We start from the raw sequence: 18,198 nt of genomic DNA, 5'->3' as shown, positions 1-18,198 counted from the left end.
GCAGCAAATTTATTTACAAATCAACACTTTTATTCGAAATATTTGACATATGGGCGCAGCCATGTTTTCTGACGCGCAATGCCTGCTGGGTAGATGACGTCAAATGGTTGCAGCGCGCTAAACTTGACTGCGGTTGGAAGGAGTTAATTAGTGATGGGATTTTCGGCTCTATTTTGAGATGCGGCTCTAATGGTTCTTCTTACTGTGGAGAGCCGGCTCTTGTCGGCTCCCAAACGGCTCCCCATATATATTTTTTACATTATTAATTAATAGCTTAAACCTAATTTTATAACATTTTGTTTCATTAATGACATTGTTAAGCACTTGTGATGAGTAAAAATGCTGCATAACAAGGCTTTATAAATAAAACTTTTATTATAACCAATTATTAAATTATCACAAAATAGCACCAAAATAGAACGCAATACAGCTTGGCCAATTGCCTGCTGTTTCCACAAAAAAAGTCGAGCTAACTTTTTTTCAGTGTTTTACCACCACATTATTAACTGAAAGCTGCGTGTGATTGGTCAGATGTGTGGAGCACACGCTTGACATGCGGGCCGTGGAGACATTCTTTGCAGTGTTGTCCGAAACGATATGTGGTAGTATAAAGAAACACCCTTTAAAAACAGGGGAAGGAACATTTACCTGACAAAAATTAATGTTGCATTGTGTTCCAGGTTTGAAAAGTGCCAAAGTAGGCTAAAGTACTTGAAAATGTAACTGTATTTTGTTTCACAACAAATAGCTGTCTGACTGAATCGATGTGATAAACAAGCAAATTATTTCGAATAATTTCGAGTATATGTATAAATATTTAAGTTTAAGGTGCTGGGAAATATTGAAAATGGCCTTTTTCAATATTGAAAAGTGACGTACAAGTGCTTGAATTCCACCTTGTAAAGGTGTATGAACCCGGCATACATAACTTTGTTCATTGCGCTGAAGAGGTGCACGACCTCACTTCGCACGGGGGTCCTCACGCACGGCGCACGGACCCTCGCGCTGGTATCAACTTAGCTTAAGCACCGACTGAGGAAATAAACTCTCCGCTCTCTACCACTGGCAGAAGCAGAGCAATACGTGCAAGGAGAGGGAGAGACAGCGAGGCACCGGAGGACAAATAAAAACGATGTTGGAAAAAAACTGTGGCACTTGCAGAGCACAAGCGCAATACTGAAGGAAAAAGCGGCTTCCAAATAGGATCCTAAAATGGCTCCCATTGTGGAGCCGGTTCCAATCGTTCACTTCAAAGCGCCGGCTCTTAGAGCCGGATCGTTCGCGACCGACACATCACTAGAGTTAATGTTAGTTAGCTGAGCTACCTTAAAAAAAACCATGCCACACTGTGTTGCCGTTGGATGTTATTTCCAGTCGAAAGGCAGTGGAAGACTGATATTAGTCTTCACAGTTTTCCCAAAGATAAAAAGAGGCGAAAAATTTGGGTAGCCAGGTGTAGCTAGCTGTGCTCAAGCGCGACGGCCAGTCACTGCAACCATTTGACGTCACTACTTGCTGTGCCCGTCAGCAGTTATAAAAATGGAGACCTACGTGCAGAGGGATTTTACAGAAAATCTAATAAATCTGCTACTTTTTGTGAATTTTTACAACGTGTCTTAATAATTTAGAGTAATTACACGATATTAAGGCTTACATATGTTATCAGCCGGCGTTCCCTTTAAGACCTGGAAATACCTAGAACAAGCAAGCATCATATAAATAAAAGTTAAGATGATTCATGTGTGCGTTGCTCATGGGATAATGAGACATACAGCAATTTTTCCAGCTCTATTCACTCCTACAGAACAATGTTTACAGAGTCCCTTGGCCACACTGATTGGGAAGTTTGGTCTCTCAAATGGATCCCTTGACTAAGTTGTGGTATTGTTTTTATTTAATTTATTTTTTACTAAATAAAAAACTAACCCTGACATACTAAATAAATGAACCATACTATAAAACATAAATGTAAATTAATTATCTACCCTGTTCTTGAGGTCATTGATGATCTGGGTTGTTATTAATATGCAGCATCTTGTCACTCACCCGGTTAACGTTTTCTAGGGTTCCTGTCCAAAAGGCCCCTGTATTTTTTTCCAGCAGGAAAGGTTTGGCTGGGTAGCTGATATCATGACCCTCAAAGGAGAAAGACACGTACAAACAGCTGATCCTGCCTTTCAGGCTCAAATGCAGTGGTCCGATACCACATCACATGTAACGGATGTTGACGTGCAGCTTGTAACTGAAAGTGGACTGAGAGTGATGGTTGTGGGCTCAGCAGCAACCTGTCTTTCCTCCTCATTCTGCTTCTTAACAGCACCCACAGAAACCTCCATCAGGACCATCACCAGATGCAAACCTCTTGGTCCGTTCTCTCTTCCAGGCTTTAAGCGAACTGCCTCGGAAAATCTGGGTAAAGAACTGCCGTTTCTTGCTCCTGGTCTTCTTTTTCTTCTCCAGTAGACACACAGTCCCATTGAAGATGTCAAACTCCCCACCACAGATTGGTGTGGACAGCGCACTACCCTTATTCCCAGGTTGGGAAATACATTTTGTCAACTGTCTCTGAATTATTGGATCTCAACTGACAGGATGTGGAATTGTCACCTAAGGAAAAAAAATACTGATTAGTGTAGTGTTATCTAAATTTGATAAGAACAAGCTCTTTAGGCCTGAACCAACATTCAACAATCATTCCTTTGGTTTTCTTGCCTCTTCTTTGGATTTTATGGCTTTTCTACTTTTAAAGAAAAGCTGTCCTTCTGCATTGAATATTCATTAACATTCATTAAAGTCGTATAATAATTAAAGAGCTACCTTACCAAGACACTGGCTACATTTAAACAAATAAATGCTCACCCTTTTCAGTAAATTTGGAAGCATACCTCCTCAAATGTAATTTTTGGGAGTTATTATACCCAGATGGGTATGATCCCTGAGAGAGGAAGTTGAATACCTCATCCCACCTGTTCTCCATAGCTATATATGGATAGGGAGAGAGAAGAGATGGGATAACTTTTATAATTTTATTTGGATGTAAAATGGTACATTTCATAGTACATCTCTATTATATATAGAGTACTGAGTATAATGTGCTATATATCTTATCTTTTGTTTGTTTTTAAGGCATGGATTACAGTGAAGTAGAGAGCATGGAAAGAAATCTCTTAAATTTTGCGCTGACCATTCTGAACATTCTAGAAAAGTGGAGGCACCACCACGAATTTGCCTCATGAAATCTTGCCTCATGTCATCTTTGCAAAGCCAGTATGTAAAACATTTACATGTTTATAGGTCAAAATGACAATAGAAACAAATGACAAGCCTGTGGGTCTGCGCATGTGCAAAACCGCAAACGAGCACAACTCGATGCTAAGCACAACTCGACAGAACACCGGCTGTCAGGGGAGGTCAGTGTGAGAGCCTGTGCTACAGGTCCATGAAGAAGGAGTCACCACACAGTTTACGAGTAGGGAGGAGGAAGTGTAGGGCTAAAGCAGGGGTTTCATATTTCAGTCCTGTGTCCACAACACTGCACAGTTTAGCATTAAATTATTTTTAATTTTATACAACTGTATTGTTCTAAAATTGAAATAACATTGAGCTGTTGGTATCCTGGAGCTGAGCTTGAAACTCTATGGCAGTGTTTCTCAGTCCTGTTCCTAACTGCTCCACACAGTTTTAAATATTCCACGATTCAACACACTAAGTATTGAATGTACATGATCTAGCTCCAACTGCTTATCAAACAAACGGTTTATTAAGTCATTAGTGAAGTGGATTATGTGTGTTGAGCTATGTGAATTACCACAAGTAGGATTAAGAGACACTGCTCTAGGAATGAATATATTGGCAAAACAGAGTCCCCAGAGTCAGTCCTGTCAACACTATACTTTGCAGTTTTTTTGTGTTCCTCCAATATGACAGTTTTTTACTTAGTTAATTGAAGAAGTGCATTTTAAGTGCATTATCAAGTACTATAGCCTAAATTCCAGCACTTTTCAAATCTGAAACACAAAGCAACATTAAAATTCATCAGGTAGATGTTCCTTCTCCTGTTTTTGAGGGGTGTTTCTTTATTCTACCACATCATATCGTTTCAGACAACACTGCATGTGACGCGGCTAGTATAAACGCCTCCGTCGTTCGCGCGAGGTGTGCGAAGTCGCGCGCTACGGTCACTCGTGAAAGTATAACTAGCTTTATAGGAGAGACACGGACAGCCATCGCTAAAAGGGAGAGCTCTTATGTGATTTAGGAAGACTGAATGTGGATCTTGTGTTTAAAAAATGTCTTTTATAGAATTATTTGTTCAATTAATTGGTTCAACGCAGACAGATTTTTTCATAACTTATAATTAGTAGGCTTGAAATTTACTGGATTCCCAGAGTTCCCAGATCCTGTTCCGGCTCAAATTAAGCTCTGGCTATAGTACAAAAGTAATTTTGTGAATCATAGCTTTTTAATTTTTTAAAACAACCATTTAAGACTCCTAATTGAAAAGGCACATTACACATACCAAACAACAAAAAGACTATAGATCCTTGTTCCTTGTGCATGTGATAAATTACATTCTGCACAGTTATCTCAGGATATGTCAACAGAAAATAACAATCATAGAACAATATATATCTATAGTCACCATGACAACAGTTATCATGATAAGTGTTAGTATTTCAAAGTGCAAAAAGAGCAGAGCTCCTAGGCATGTTAAACCTGATGTGATTCGCTAAAATCTGTGCTCCTTATTTAAAAGGACTTCTGAGTTTAATGATTTAGCTTTCTGCTAATTTGACTTTCTTCCTCTCTCTTTCATTTAAAGTGCAGGCACAGTAAGAAATGCACAAACATCTCCATCTTCAAGTAGAAACCATGTTGGGGTTTATTTTGGTCTGGAGGTCTGGCTGGCAGCTCTCAGTTGATCGAGAGGTTCTTCACAAACTCGTTTAGGCTCTTGCGGTTCGGCATAGGTGGACAGTGGCCCCCCCTTACGCTTCCACCCCTCCCGTGGACTGTACCACTGTTGCTGGAGGTCCCCAGGAGGTACCAGAGCAGAGGAAGCACCTTCTGCTCAACCAGTTGTGGCTTGCAGGGGTAGAGTTCCCTAACCAGCTCTATAAAAAGAACAAGATAAATAAATCAACCCTGGACAGTACTGGGTTATTGCAGAAGCATTTTCTTAACCTAGAAAGATTTAATTCAATTAAAGTGACAGTATTTGGTAACTATGGTAACTCTCTGGAATGATTATTATCAATATTATAAATATTATTAATAAATATAGGAATTATAGTATTTCTGGTAAATCTTTTATCTTTTTTTTTATCTCTGGCATCTCTTAGCATATCAGTGGAATGACTTTCTGAAATAATTGTTTTTTGATAAATGTATTTGAATTTGTAGAATATTTCTGTATACACAACCACAAAAGATTAGACACTGTATATTGTATACTTACCTGCAACTTTATCAACAAGATCCACTTTAGCTTTTCCACTGAGAAATTGAGCCTTTGTGCAAAACGGTTGAAGAAGTAGTGTTATCTGAACAAAGATAGATCAAGGACAGTGTTGGTCAAGTTCAGCAATATTTACAGTATGGTAATTCTTTTTAGAAACGTGTCCTGCTTTATCAAAACAACTAATTATTCACATAAAATGTTACACTTTAACTAAATATATATGAACAGTATCTGATAGGAGCACAAAGCTCTGTTTGCAAATGGTCATTTGGAACACATATGCATAATTATTTGAGTGCATATTAGGCAGAACAAAAGAGCCTAAGCACATCCACTGTAAACTCCATTATTTAACAATCTGCTGTCAGATAACGCAAGATATCCTGTCAGTCTTTTTTTTCTCTTTATATTGGACTGTGCCTTAATATGAAAGGAAATTTCCATTTGATCTGCACCACAAACATCTAGCCAAAGAGCAAGAACATTCTTTTACCGATTTGTGTGAACCTTTTCCCCAAAGGTAAAACAGAACACAATCATTGTTGTTGTTGTTTTTCTAAAGCCCAGTGGCATGTGTTCTTCAAGATGTTTTGTGAAGAGAGAAAAGAACCCACCAAGGTTATTGATGAGAGCGTGAATGGCACCTATTGTTGCCATGTAGATGGCGTTATTCTTGGAGCTGAGGTGATTGTCCACTATAGCTGGGACTAAGATCTAGACCACTTGGGCCAGGTTGTCTCTGAGCAGTGCTGGCACATCTGAGCAGTGTGATGTGCCAGCATTTAAAATGTGCCAGCATTTAATGTTCTCCAACGTATGATCCCCTATACAGATCACTTCTGAAAGCTGCTGAAAACATTAAAAATCAATTCAGTTCAAATGAGTTACCGGGAACATGTTGCCCACGACCATATATGGGTTGTCTTCGCAGTCGACCACCAGCTGATCAATGCACTTGATGCGCTCCCTGAAGTCTTTTGAACCCAGCAGGGCCTTGAGCTGCTTGACGTACTCCGTCTTGTCTGCAATGCTAAGGATGTGTGCTCTGCTGCTGTCTTTGCTGAACACACACAAGAGAGAAAACACAAGGATTGGGTTATAGTGTCCAAACAGAAAATGAACAAGGCTGCAATCAAATTAAACCAACATCAAAACCATCAAAATTGCAAACATCAAAGCAGTTCCAATCAGGATGCACTTTTTTGTTGTTGTTTTGATTTTTGTTGTTGTTTGATTTTAAATATTCACCTGCTGGCAAACTGAGGAGGAGGTACGCATGACTCCACAGCTGGGATGGAGCGCCTGCCTCGAGCTGTGTATCCTGAGGCATCTCACCCAGATCCTAAAGCCACATCAACATCATGGAGTGATGATATTGAAGTCCACATGTTGCTTCATACTTTGGTTCTATCCCAAAGGTTTCAAGCCGGTTCATTTTGAACCATGCTCTGTCCTTTAACTACTGGGTCTGGGACTACACTGTGCATGCCCTACTGTAAATACACTGTATGGTGCCACGCACTGCCCTGTACTTTAATATTTTTTTACAATATATGTCTACCATCACAGTTTAGATGTTTTTTTTTTGCAGTCTGTTTCACCTAAAGGTTTTGTGAATAAGCTTTGTTTAGTGAGTAAACATGGGGCATAGTGGCTGAATGGGATAAAAAATCCTCATCGTGTATGCAAACATGTTCCATTTATACTCCTTGTCTAACCTGAGTTAGTTCTGAAGTCCTTCTAAAAACCACTCATGTGCAAGAACATCCTCGAGCACAGGACGTTTTGCAGGATCCTTTTGAAGACACCATGTTATCAGATGGCGGCAGTCTGTGTGTGTAGCAACGGGATTAGTTGAGAAAGAAAATCAATTACCATCTGAAACTTCTGATCTGACTGTTCTAATGGCTTATTCAAAGTTTATAAATGACAGAACTGTACAGAAACCTCCATCACTAACAAAAAAGACTGAACAAAACTTTTTATCATTTTAAGACGGTTACAAAATGTTGTATTGCCAATTCTCCATTCTTCATTAGTCCATTTTATCAATCTGTGGTTGTGTATTACATTACCAGATTAAATAATTACATAAATGATCATTTTGCAATTTAGACTTTCTAGTTATCTTGAAGATGCTTCTGCCTTTTCACCTCTGGATGGGTTTCCACTGAAGCACAGGTGTGCCTCAACAATGTCCTCCACCTTCTCAAAGGGCAGATGTCCACAGATAATACTGTAGAGGAGCACACCCAGACTCCAGATGGTGGCTTGACGGCCCTCATACGTCCTGTCAACCTGCCATTCAGGTGGGCTGTATACCATGGTGCCTGAGACAACGAGAGAGAATCATCAGTAACAAAATAAAAAGATTATAATAGTCTCTAATTTGATCCCATTTTTTAACTTGAGGTGCACATTTCATTCCTATGGTGAATAACCTCTAAAGTGCCTGTAGGGTCCGGTCTTAAGCAGATCGCCACAGCCAAAGTCGATCAACTTGACGTCAAGGGTGTCCAGGTTCACCAGAAGGTTCTTTCCCTTGATGTCTCTATGCAGAACTCCACGGTCATGGCAGTGAAGGACAGCCTGAACCACCTGACGCATGATCCGTCGTGCCAGTGGCTCAGGCAGTTGGCGTTGGTGCAAGTTCAAGAAGTCAAACAGGTCTATGCAGGGGACGGGTCGCTCCAGAATCAAGATGAAGCACTTGTGGCACTCAAACCATTCTAGGAGCTCCACAATATGCTCACAACGAGGTGGCTTGCACACCATCTCCATTAAAGCCACCTCTAAGGGGAGACGGCGAGTATTGCCGGGCTAAAATTAAGGAAGACTTGGTTAGTATGGGTTTGAAGTTTTATAGTGGAATTATGGTTAGCAGGTTAACATGAAAGGGATCTGGATTGGTACCAATCATTAGATGAAACCTGAATCTAAAATGTGAACTGTTTTCCATTCGTGTTGTGAGGAGTCACTGAATGGAAAATTAACAGCTTTGCGTTTATAGTCCCTTTACAGTTTTACCCATCTAAAAAGTTCCAAACATTGTTGCAATATTACATAAGTAAAGGTATTGGACTTACAACAGTGATGAACCTTTCTGCGTGATACTTTGGCACAAATTTAATGGCGATCTGGTCACATAAAAAACACAGGAAGTGAAGTTATTTACACAAAACAGACAGTATATTTAACATATCTAAGGGCTTTCAGATGGTAGCCACAGCTTCTCGGGTAACTCATAAATCTGGAGTCTGATAAATACTCATCCACAGATTACCAAGCTTATCACATTGTATAATCAGGATCTTTGTGTTCAAAAAGTGGAAAAAGGTCAAGGTACATTAGACTTGACCACTTGATTGCCATGTGAATAACAAAGGATCTCTAGGGAAAACTCATAGCTCAAAGTTCTAATCACAATCTAAAATAGAAATTAGGTCCCACAATCATTCTTGTATTGTGTGCTGATGCTCACCTGTTTTCCATCAGCCTTGCGGACTCCTGCATACACTGAGCCGAATCCTCCTGTGCCCAGAAGACGTCCCGCAGTGTAACGTGAAGTGAAGCTCACTACATGAAACAAAAAAAGTTACATCCTTGTAACTGCAAAACATTATTCAACATGGAGAACTAGATTTAAAACATTGTTGTGTAATTGTTGTGCAGTGTAAACAGCAAAGCAATTTACGTGCAAGCGCAGTGATCACACATGTAGAAGCTGAAGAGCAGGCAACACTCACCAGAACTGTTTGAAAGGGACGGGCGTGCTCTGATCAGACTGGGAGCTCGTCTGCGTCGTGGCAGTAAGTGTTTAGTAGGGACAGCCGTGGGGGGGCTGGGATGAAGCGGGGGAATCAAACTTTTGACGGGACTTCTGGGGGTGCGTGCATTGCTGGGGCTCGTGGGCAAATCATCCATGAGGACATCGGTCTTAGTCTGGGCTGGAACATTACTGTTCAGCTGCAGGTCTGATGAGAAGGAGGTTCATAGGTAAGCGGTAAGGTAAAGTTCTCAGGAAACAGGAGGGGAGCGTTTGCCGAGGTCAGCCGTTACCTTTCAGAGGTGCCGCGTCGTCTGGGCTCACGTCCTTCACCGTGTGCCTAAGGCTGCGCTTCATTCGCTGCGTGTTCTGCCGATCCGTCTGTGCGGCTGGAGCTTCTTGCTGCTCCAGACGAGGCTGACGCATCTTATATCTTGGAATCCTAGACACCTTTGTCCTCTTCTGGGAATACACACGTACGAATCACCACAAAACATGGAGTGATGATATTGAAGTCCACATGTTGCTTCATACTTTGATTCTATCCCAAAGGTTTCAAACCAGTTCATTTTGAACCATGCTCAACCACTGTGCATGCCCTACTGTAAATACAATGTGTGGTGTCACGCACTGCCCTGTACTTTATTATTTGTTTACAATATATGTCTACCATGACAGTTTAGATGTTTTTTTATTGCAGTCTGTTTCACCTAGAAGTTTTGTGAATAAGCTTTGTTTAGTGAGTAAACATGGGGCATAGTTGCTGAAAGGGATAAAAAATCCTCATCATGTATCCAAACATGAATCGCCACCTTGGATTTCAGAGTGAGGACAGTGTCCCTGATGGTTGCCAGGTCTTTGGCAGGGATGTACTTTTCCACCATCTTATCAAAGTCATGGTGGGAGGACAGGAACAGCAGCATACGCCGGCCCAAGCGCCTGAGACGAGGAACAGACCCCAAAACAGGAGAGAACCGAGAGTGAGGGATCCATGACTCACAGCATCTATTACTATCTGGGAAATTGAATAAGCTTTGTAGAATTCTCGTTCTGATCACAATACTAACCTGGTTTCTTGGGAAGAGTCCTGTGCCAACTTGGAGACTGCAGGAATAATTCGCTCTGCACCAATCTTCTCTACCAAAGTAGCCAAGTGCCGAGCAGTACACTTTCTTACTGCAGCATTCAGATGACTTTTGAGGAAAACAGAAGGAAAAAAATTAGGGCATTCAAAAAAAGAAGGTAATAACTATTAATCCATCCAATCAATGTATACAGTACAACTTTTTGCTTCTATAAAGAAACTTAATACCCTTATGTATGATCTACGTGCACAATCAAATGATCATATTCTATTCAATGGCTTAGTTTGCAACAGTTAGTGTATATATGTATTTTTTAAACAGAAAATGTTTGTATGTCCTCTGTGAGCTAGCTAACTAGCCTATTCTTTAAGTGGTGTGAAGGGCAGTTTGGATCAGCAGAGCGGAGATGGAACTCAATAAAAAAAATATTTAAGAGGATAAATAACTAAAAATATTGATATAGGTCGTGGCAATATTTTGAAAGAACAATGGAGAAGTAAAAACAGCAGCCATAATCAGTGTTGTGTTAGCTTCTTGTGACTGTTGTTGCTATCTGAAAGCCACAGTTTAAAGCTCACTGCATGCTAACTGACCAGAGTCCTCCAGCAAGAAGGGCGTTCATGCTCCGAATGGGGGTGCAGTTCTGCACCATGCTGTCCAGAGCTGTGTCCACGTCCTGCCTGATGAAGCCATTGGACTCCGCTGCTTTGTGGAGGAGGACCTTAGCTGTAGCCTCCACTTCCTGGTCCATCCCTTTCTGCAGGCTGGAGTACAACTCCCTCAAGGACACCACCGCCATGCGGGACACTGCAGAACGCAGGTGCAGTACCTGCAGGAAAGACGACGTTCCAGCTCGTTTCAGCCACATCCAACACTGCCACCGCCATCTTAATAAGTATAATCCACCACTGCAATGTGTTATGTAGGCCTAAATACCTTAATCACTAATTACAGTTAGATATGCCATCTGAATTTCAATTAAATGAGAAATGTTTTTAAAAAAAAGGAATTTCAAAGTACTATGCTAACTCTGACTTGAGTTTGTCAGCAACATCACCTGTAATGTGTACATGTTGATGGCTGCCAATTTTAGAATTCAGAAGACAGATACACAGTCAGCAAATATAGTGGCTTACCTCTTGAATAAGAACAATACAGACATCATGAAGCCTGCTGCCAAGCACATCAGCGTGATACTGAGCCAATCTACGGATGAACATCAACCCTTCAATTTTCTTCTCCCTGTATAAATATATTGAACATAGACACACACTGTAACCATCGGCTACTGAAAGTAAAAAATGCTACAAGAAAAGGGACAAAGAGGAAAAAACTTCACTAAATACATGCATACTTACCATATATGCAGAACACCATAAATGACTTGCTGTTTAACCTGCCCTAACCAAATGCTTCAGAATTTTGCAGGTGTGACTTACCAGTCATCAGAGCTAAGCAGTCTGAAGCTCTGAGCGAGAGCGAGGTCTGGTTTGTAGAAGGGCTGTAAAATCTGATGCTCATGGGGATCCTCCCTGGGAGTTCCTGGTTTGAGTTCATCTAGAGAGGAATACCAGAACCCAAACAAACTGACTAGGACTTTTAGGGCTACCAGCTCAACTTTGGTTCAAATCAGCTTGAAAACTGACTGCAAAACATTATTCAACATGGAGAACTAGATATAAAACATTGTTGTGTAATGCAGTGTTAACAGCAAAGCAATTCCAACCTCTGCCAACTACTCCTTCACACATGTCGTCAGCAGGGACTGCCCTGGTGCTTTGCACTTGAGATCCTGAAAAGCACAATACATATTAACACGTACTCCATCAAAAATCCCAAATATAACTTCTGGTTTCATAGTGGTTTCTTCATGGTGCAGAAAAACATGTCCATGGGTGCAGGCATAGCAATGTACAAGAGGATCAGCAGGGGCTTTTTGTTTGTAGTATAGGGCTTTCAAAGCAGTTTTTACTCTTTTAATACTTTTTTTACTTTTTTTGTTGTTGTTGGTGCAGCAAATGATTTTGGATGCAATTTCCAGGAGAGCAAAAGAGTGAGCTCACCTTTGGCAGGCCTGAAGGCACGGAGAGGCTCTCGGCCAGAAGGTTTGGGGAGTGGAGGCAACTTTGTGAATGTGGGCGGAGAAGGCCTCATCAGTCCTGACGAGGTGACTGTCGTGCGTGAAGCGAGCACAGGCAGTGGGGGACACCTGCTGGAGCCAACTTCACCTGCATGGGCGAATAAGGCCATTAGCAGAAATTACCTCACCATAACATTTCTCAGTGCCTTAGTACTACGTTGCATATGTTTCTTTATCTGAAAGTGCCACTGAAATATGATTCAAGCAAGATGGACCGAGAACGGCAACATCTCATATGCATCTTGCTACAATTCATGTAATGGCAGCACAATGAATTAGTACTGAAGAACTGAAAGCAGGGCATCCGTGAGCCCAGAAGCAGGAAGACATTTATCAGAGCTTCAGTAAATGTGTGACCCAGTTTTAGTTTAGCTTAGTTGTGATTCTTTTAGTTTATTGCATCATGAAGTCTTACATTTAAATACAATTTGATTCAATTTAATTATTTCGGCACAATTCAAAATTATTTTAATTCTGATACTGGTAGATACTGAAGCGCCAAACTACAGTACCGCCTAGCTCTGCTAATGGCTAGCACATGTCGCCTCTGCTAGACACTGTTCCATTACTGAGTGAAACCAGGTCAGATGAAGAGCATCAGTATGAGTATTTTGTACATTTGACAAGTGGTGACTATAAATGATCCAAGTATATGCACATTTTTTGGTTAAAATAAAATTCATGTAGTATGTATGACACCACAAAATTAGGTCTGCTCATCACTTTACCACTGACGTGGGAACAAGTGCAAGACAAGCTTAGTGCAAGACCAACTTAACTTAACCGGACACCCAAATAACCGGCCATGCCTCACTGTGTGTGCCTAGCACGTTCTTAGCAACGTAGCCATGCACTCACCAGTACTGTCCCTCCACGGGCCCGGGTCTCGCTTGTGTCGTCTACGATGCAGAGTGGGAGTGAGCTGCACTCCCGGAAGAGTGGCCAGAGGGTAGGAGGGCAGTAGGAAAGACCCGGGGGGGTTCCCAGACAGCAAGCGGCTGGATTTGGGCAAACCTGCATGGGAAAGGGCATCCATGCTCATGAGTTTAGCTCCGTTCACTTGACACCTGAGTGAAGTTTCTGACTAACTGATCTCCTTGTTCCCAAATATCGTATTTAGCAATATTTTAACACAAAACAAATGATGCAACATTATAAATTCTACATTTTGTACAGGTATTTCAATGACATATAAAGTAAAGCCAACATCAATAAGTCACCTCTACCAGCATCACTGGGGTTAGCTGCTTCGAAGATGTCTGGGAGCAAGGGTTGAAGATGTCTGCCGCTCCGGTGAAGTCTCCCCACTCTCTCTCTCCTCCACCCTGGAGAGTGGAGCTGGGGAGGCTCCACTGAACCTGGACATGAAACACAGGCAGAACTGTAGAGGACACGTTCAATCTTCAGACCAGCATATGAAATTAAGACCTGCAGATCATACTGCATTTTAAATAACAATAATAGATTATGATAATCGATATTTTGGCATGGCTCAAATGTATATCAAGAGTAGCATTAAGTGGATAAACGAAATGTGCTAATGAATAGGAGCAATTTGAATAACATTTAAGAAAACTTTTATTCATAATCAAATCTGCAGATGGCAGTGAGGAGCAAAAGTGGCTATGGGAGAGCTCTGGAAAGCTCTGGATCGGAACAGCGCAGGCCTGGGGAGTGGGGTGCTGGCACAATCAACTGACTGCAATAAAACATTCAAGTCTAGTCTTGCTTGTAAGCTCACATTGCCCTTGCCAACAGAAGTAGGTACAAAGCACAAACTCCTTATATCACACAGACTGCTGCTGCTTGACGCTGTCCAGGTGATACCCAATACTTAAAGAAGCCATGTTATATAGATTACAAAGATTAATAGATATATGCTTTAGCAGCAGTCCAGATGAGGTATCAGAAGCCAGCAAAGCAGCATGACAATGTTTTGTTTAGATTGTTTGGGGGTGTACTAAAATAGTGATAAATGACATCTGTAATCCATATACATGTATTATCAGTATTATACTATGCTGGTATAACAATGATTCGAAGCATTATCACCTTATACTAAACACAACCGCCTAGCAGATGAGTGAACTGATGGTGTTACAACTCTCCCCATGTTACAACCATACCCGGTCCCCCCTATAGGGTTTTCAAAGCAGTTTTTACTTTTTAAATATTTTTTTTTTACTTTTTTTGTTGCTGCAACAAACGGTTTGGATGCCATTTCCAGGAGAGCAAAAGAGTGAGCTCACCTTTGGCAGGCCTGAAGGCACGGAGAGGCTCTCGGCCAGCAGGTTTGGGGAGTGGAGGCAACCTTGTGAAGGTGGGTGGAGAAGGCCTCATCAGTCCTGACGAGGTGACTGTCGTGCGTGAAGTGAGCACAGGCAGTGGGGGACACCTGTTGGAGCCAACTTCACCTGCATGGGCGAATAAGGCCATTCGCAGAAATGACCTCACCATAACATTTCTCAGTGCCTTAGTACTACGTTGCATATGTTTCTTTATCTGAAAGTGCCACTGAAATATGATTCAAGCAAGTGGCTGAGTTGCTGTTAATCGCAAACACTTCCATTTCCTTATAATACAGCTGACTGTCGAATTTTAGGAGCGAGGAAATTTCACGACTGGATTTATTGCACAGGTGGCATACTGTCACAGTTCCACGCTGGAATTCACTGAGCTCCTGAGAGTGACCCATTCACAAATGTTTGTAAAAACAGTCCGCGTGCCTAGTAAAAATATCTTATCAATGTCTATATGAAAGAAGACAGTTATCGATGAAGAACCCACCAGCAGGCTGGAGGTAGACTGGATCCATCTGCCTCAGAACCTTGCCTTGAACATGGGGCTGAGCAAGGTGTCTCTGCCTCTCCATGTCAGGGCCTAAATGCAAAACACCAACGCAGGGCACAGAGGAAGCATGAGCATGTACTGTTAAGATCATCAGGTTTATAAGAAGGGCTACAGTGCCATGTGAATTCATTACAATGTTGAAGAATATGTGATGTCATATTTTCTGATAAAACTGATGTTTTACTGGTCAGGTCATGTGCATAAAGCTGATGGTTCTGCACCTCTGCCAGACCTTACAAACAAATGTAATAAATACTTCATCATGCATGGTTATTTGGTTTGTTGAATACGCATGTAATCTTCAGTGTTACACAGTACCAGTGAGGAGTGGTCCTTCTACAGGCATGTTAACATGGCCGACATCTGAGGGTCCCGCCGTACTTCCGTGAGGGAAGGGTGCTGGTCCACAGGGATCCGTGTGGATCACTGTCGCTTGGGGGTTGTAGGGCACACCTGAAAATCCCACAGCAGGTAAAGTGAAACCCAGCACGCCTCCCAGTGAGGCTCAAATGCCTTGTAAGTGTTTCCCAATGAACAAGTGATTATAACAAGGGCTATGTGATGCCATGTGATGTCATTAGAATGTGGGGAGAATGCTTAAGAATTTGTGAGGTCATGTTAGAAATCTGTTTCTTTTTAAAAATGTTTATTTTTATTTGCTTTTTCCTTGGCCACATGGACAATGTTAACATGGTGGGATTTATGAAAATTGTGCTGAGTCAAAGAAATCAAAGAAATAACCCATGCTCCATTAATTATATTATCCTGTACACATGAAATAAAGAGCTTGACAGTCATCTGTAGAATAAATATACAGGTTATTTTTCTGAACCTTAGAAACCTACTATATAAATGTGTATACATATTTAACTTTTAATTATTATGAATAAGCCTATGGAAATCCATACTCATAAGAATTAATATACTGTCTTACATAGAAGTATAAAATTATGTACAGTATATATGAAAATGTATTTTTCTCACCATGAGTGGTAAAACCTGGTGTGTATATGAAGTGGTTCTGTTCCTGCCTAGGCCTAGGCTGGTCGGTTCTCCTGGGGAAAAAACTCATTCTCCACCTGAAAAATACAAAGAATAGAAAGACAGAAAGATATAGAAGAAATAGAAAGATTTGTTAGATTTGTATGTATTGTAATTAACAGAGCAAAATGTCTTGCGACTTGTTCTGAGCTTTTCAGCATCAAAACTGAATCCAAACATTCCACCTTCCCAACCAAACATTCTAAACCAAACATTCCAAAGTTGAGTAGCACGTGATATCACAATTTCCAGTTTTTCTAACCAAAACACCAAATCAGCCAGACTGCTACAATAACCTGATGCCGCCTGGCTTGTACCCAAAGGGTTCATACCAGAGACCGTATATATTATATATATACATCAAAGGAATGAATTGAAACTAGCTAGCGGTGGTACGCTAACGACAGCTAGCGTCGCAACAGCGGGTGGAAATTATCATACAGTTAAGCCCGCCCACTAAGAGGGAAGACATGATTGGTCAATTTTGCTGTCTGTAAACGAACAGCGGGCATGACAGTCCTGATAGGGGGAGACACAGGCTCACAGGCTTCCACTTAACCCCTCACCTTCCAACACAGATTGAATAGACACGGTTGAATAATGTATTTCCTTATATTTTTGTCATTGTTTAGATGTCGATTGCCAAACTGTAAGTAGATAAAATAAATTTGGATAAATTATATATATTTATGTTTTAAGAATATTTTTAGGCCCTCTGAGAGTACATACGGTCTCACTCTGGTCTCAACACAGCTCACTGTCAAATACTGCCCACTAGTGGGACAGGGATGTAGTACAAGTGACAAACTATTTTTAAAAAATCATACATTGCATAAAATTATACACATAATCACCATTACTAGGTTAAAAGCAGGAATGCTTAGATGTATAATAATTTATAGCTATAGTAAATTATATATGCTGTTTCAGTGTGCCTAAAAATACACCATTCAAAGAAGTATGTGGATTATAGTTCTACTGTAAATTAAACATAGAAGTTATTTTTGTTGTATAGTCAAAGTCAAATTTATTTATATAGCTTTCACAGTACATGTCACAAAGCAGCTTTACAATCGTATGGGTCCCTAATGAGCAAGCCAAGGCGACAGTGGCAAGGAAAAACTCCCTATGGTGGTGGGGATTAGGAAGAAACCTTGGGAGGACCAAGACTCAAAAGGGAACCCATCCTCCATTGGGCGGCCCGTTAGCACAAGTCCGTGGTGTGCAGGATGGTTCTACAGATAATGTTTAAGGTCCTTGTTCCCCGGCCAAGTAGTCACAGTCTTTTTGGTGTAGATGGTGAGCCTCAGGTAGGAGCATCAGCACGTCCTCTTGCATATAGTGTCATTAGCGGGCACACACACAGGATGTGGGAAATCTCTCTTATTATTTGAGTGTTTGGAGTTGATTTAAATGCTTTAGCTAATATTACTGTCATTTAATTTCCCTCACAAAAGTCCCAAAAACAAACACAAAAAGCAAGAACAAATGTTCAATATAACCCACAAGCACTTAGTGTTGTGCTGAAGTCCTCCCTGAGGCCGGTCTGCAAAATCTGCCATTACACTTATTAGCTATACAGTGCTTAATTTGTAAATCAAACAATGCCGGAACGCAAACAGCGGCATGAGACAAGGGGTCACTGAGGTCAACAATGTCACCGGATCGCACACAAAACGTAACGTTTAGGCGCACAAATGTCAAAATAACAAGCCAATTCGTATATATATATATATATATATATATTACTTTTCAATTATTTACGTGTGTTTTAATGAACTGAATCTGGTATTATAAATGAGGAAAAGCACTAAAATATGCATGACATGGGGTCTCAGTGACTGGGTTGGAGTCT

General features: G+C 41.0%; 1 protein-coding gene across 5 annotated transcripts; it reads right to left on the bottom strand.

Annotated features, from left to right (window-relative positions):
* Window positions 1-2,757: 2,757 nt before the first annotated feature.
* Window positions 2,758-16,776, bottom strand: LOC143502736 (uncharacterized). Of its 5 annotated transcripts, none has more exons than XM_076995418.1 (25): window positions 16,287-16,775; window positions 15,621-15,755; window positions 15,240-15,332; window positions 14,702-14,866; window positions 13,673-13,810; window positions 13,311-13,466; window positions 12,376-12,540; window positions 12,039-12,104; window positions 11,752-11,869; window positions 11,449-11,554; window positions 10,906-11,141; window positions 10,295-10,420; window positions 10,040-10,166; window positions 9,521-9,689; window positions 9,208-9,435; window positions 8,943-9,037; window positions 8,548-8,598; window positions 7,903-8,281; window positions 7,615-7,791; window positions 7,180-7,291; window positions 6,710-6,803; window positions 6,350-6,521; window positions 5,459-5,543; window positions 4,850-5,114; window positions 2,758-2,979 (listed from the first exon to the last, which is right to left on the bottom strand). In XM_076995418.1, the coding sequence occupies exons 1-20, from the start codon at window positions 16,372-16,374 to the stop codon at window positions 7,185-7,187; spliced, it is 2,925 nt and encodes a 974-aa protein (XP_076851533.1). In that variant the 5' UTR covers window positions 16,375-16,775; the 3' UTR covers window positions 2,758-2,979; window positions 4,850-5,114; window positions 5,459-5,543; window positions 6,350-6,521; window positions 6,710-6,803; window positions 7,180-7,184. The 5 variants fall into 5 exon arrangements, with proteins under 5 accessions (XP_076851533.1, XP_076851534.1, XP_076851537.1 ...); XM_076995419.1 differs by having other exon boundaries at window positions 5,019-5,114; XM_076995422.1 differs by lacking the exon at window positions 2,758-2,979 and having other exon boundaries at window positions 4,230-5,114; window positions 9,208-9,308; window positions 9,339-9,435; window positions 16,287-16,776.
* Window positions 16,777-18,198: the final 1,422 nt, after the last annotated feature.

This window comes from Brachyhypopomus gauderio, unplaced genomic scaffold, assembly GCF_052324685.1.
Source record: "Brachyhypopomus gauderio isolate BG-103 unplaced genomic scaffold, BGAUD_0.2 sc204, whole genome shotgun sequence".
Lineage (NCBI taxonomy): Eukaryota > Metazoa > Chordata > Actinopteri > Gymnotiformes > Hypopomidae > Brachyhypopomus > Brachyhypopomus gauderio.
This window is presented reverse-complemented; position numbering and strand designations above follow the sequence as displayed.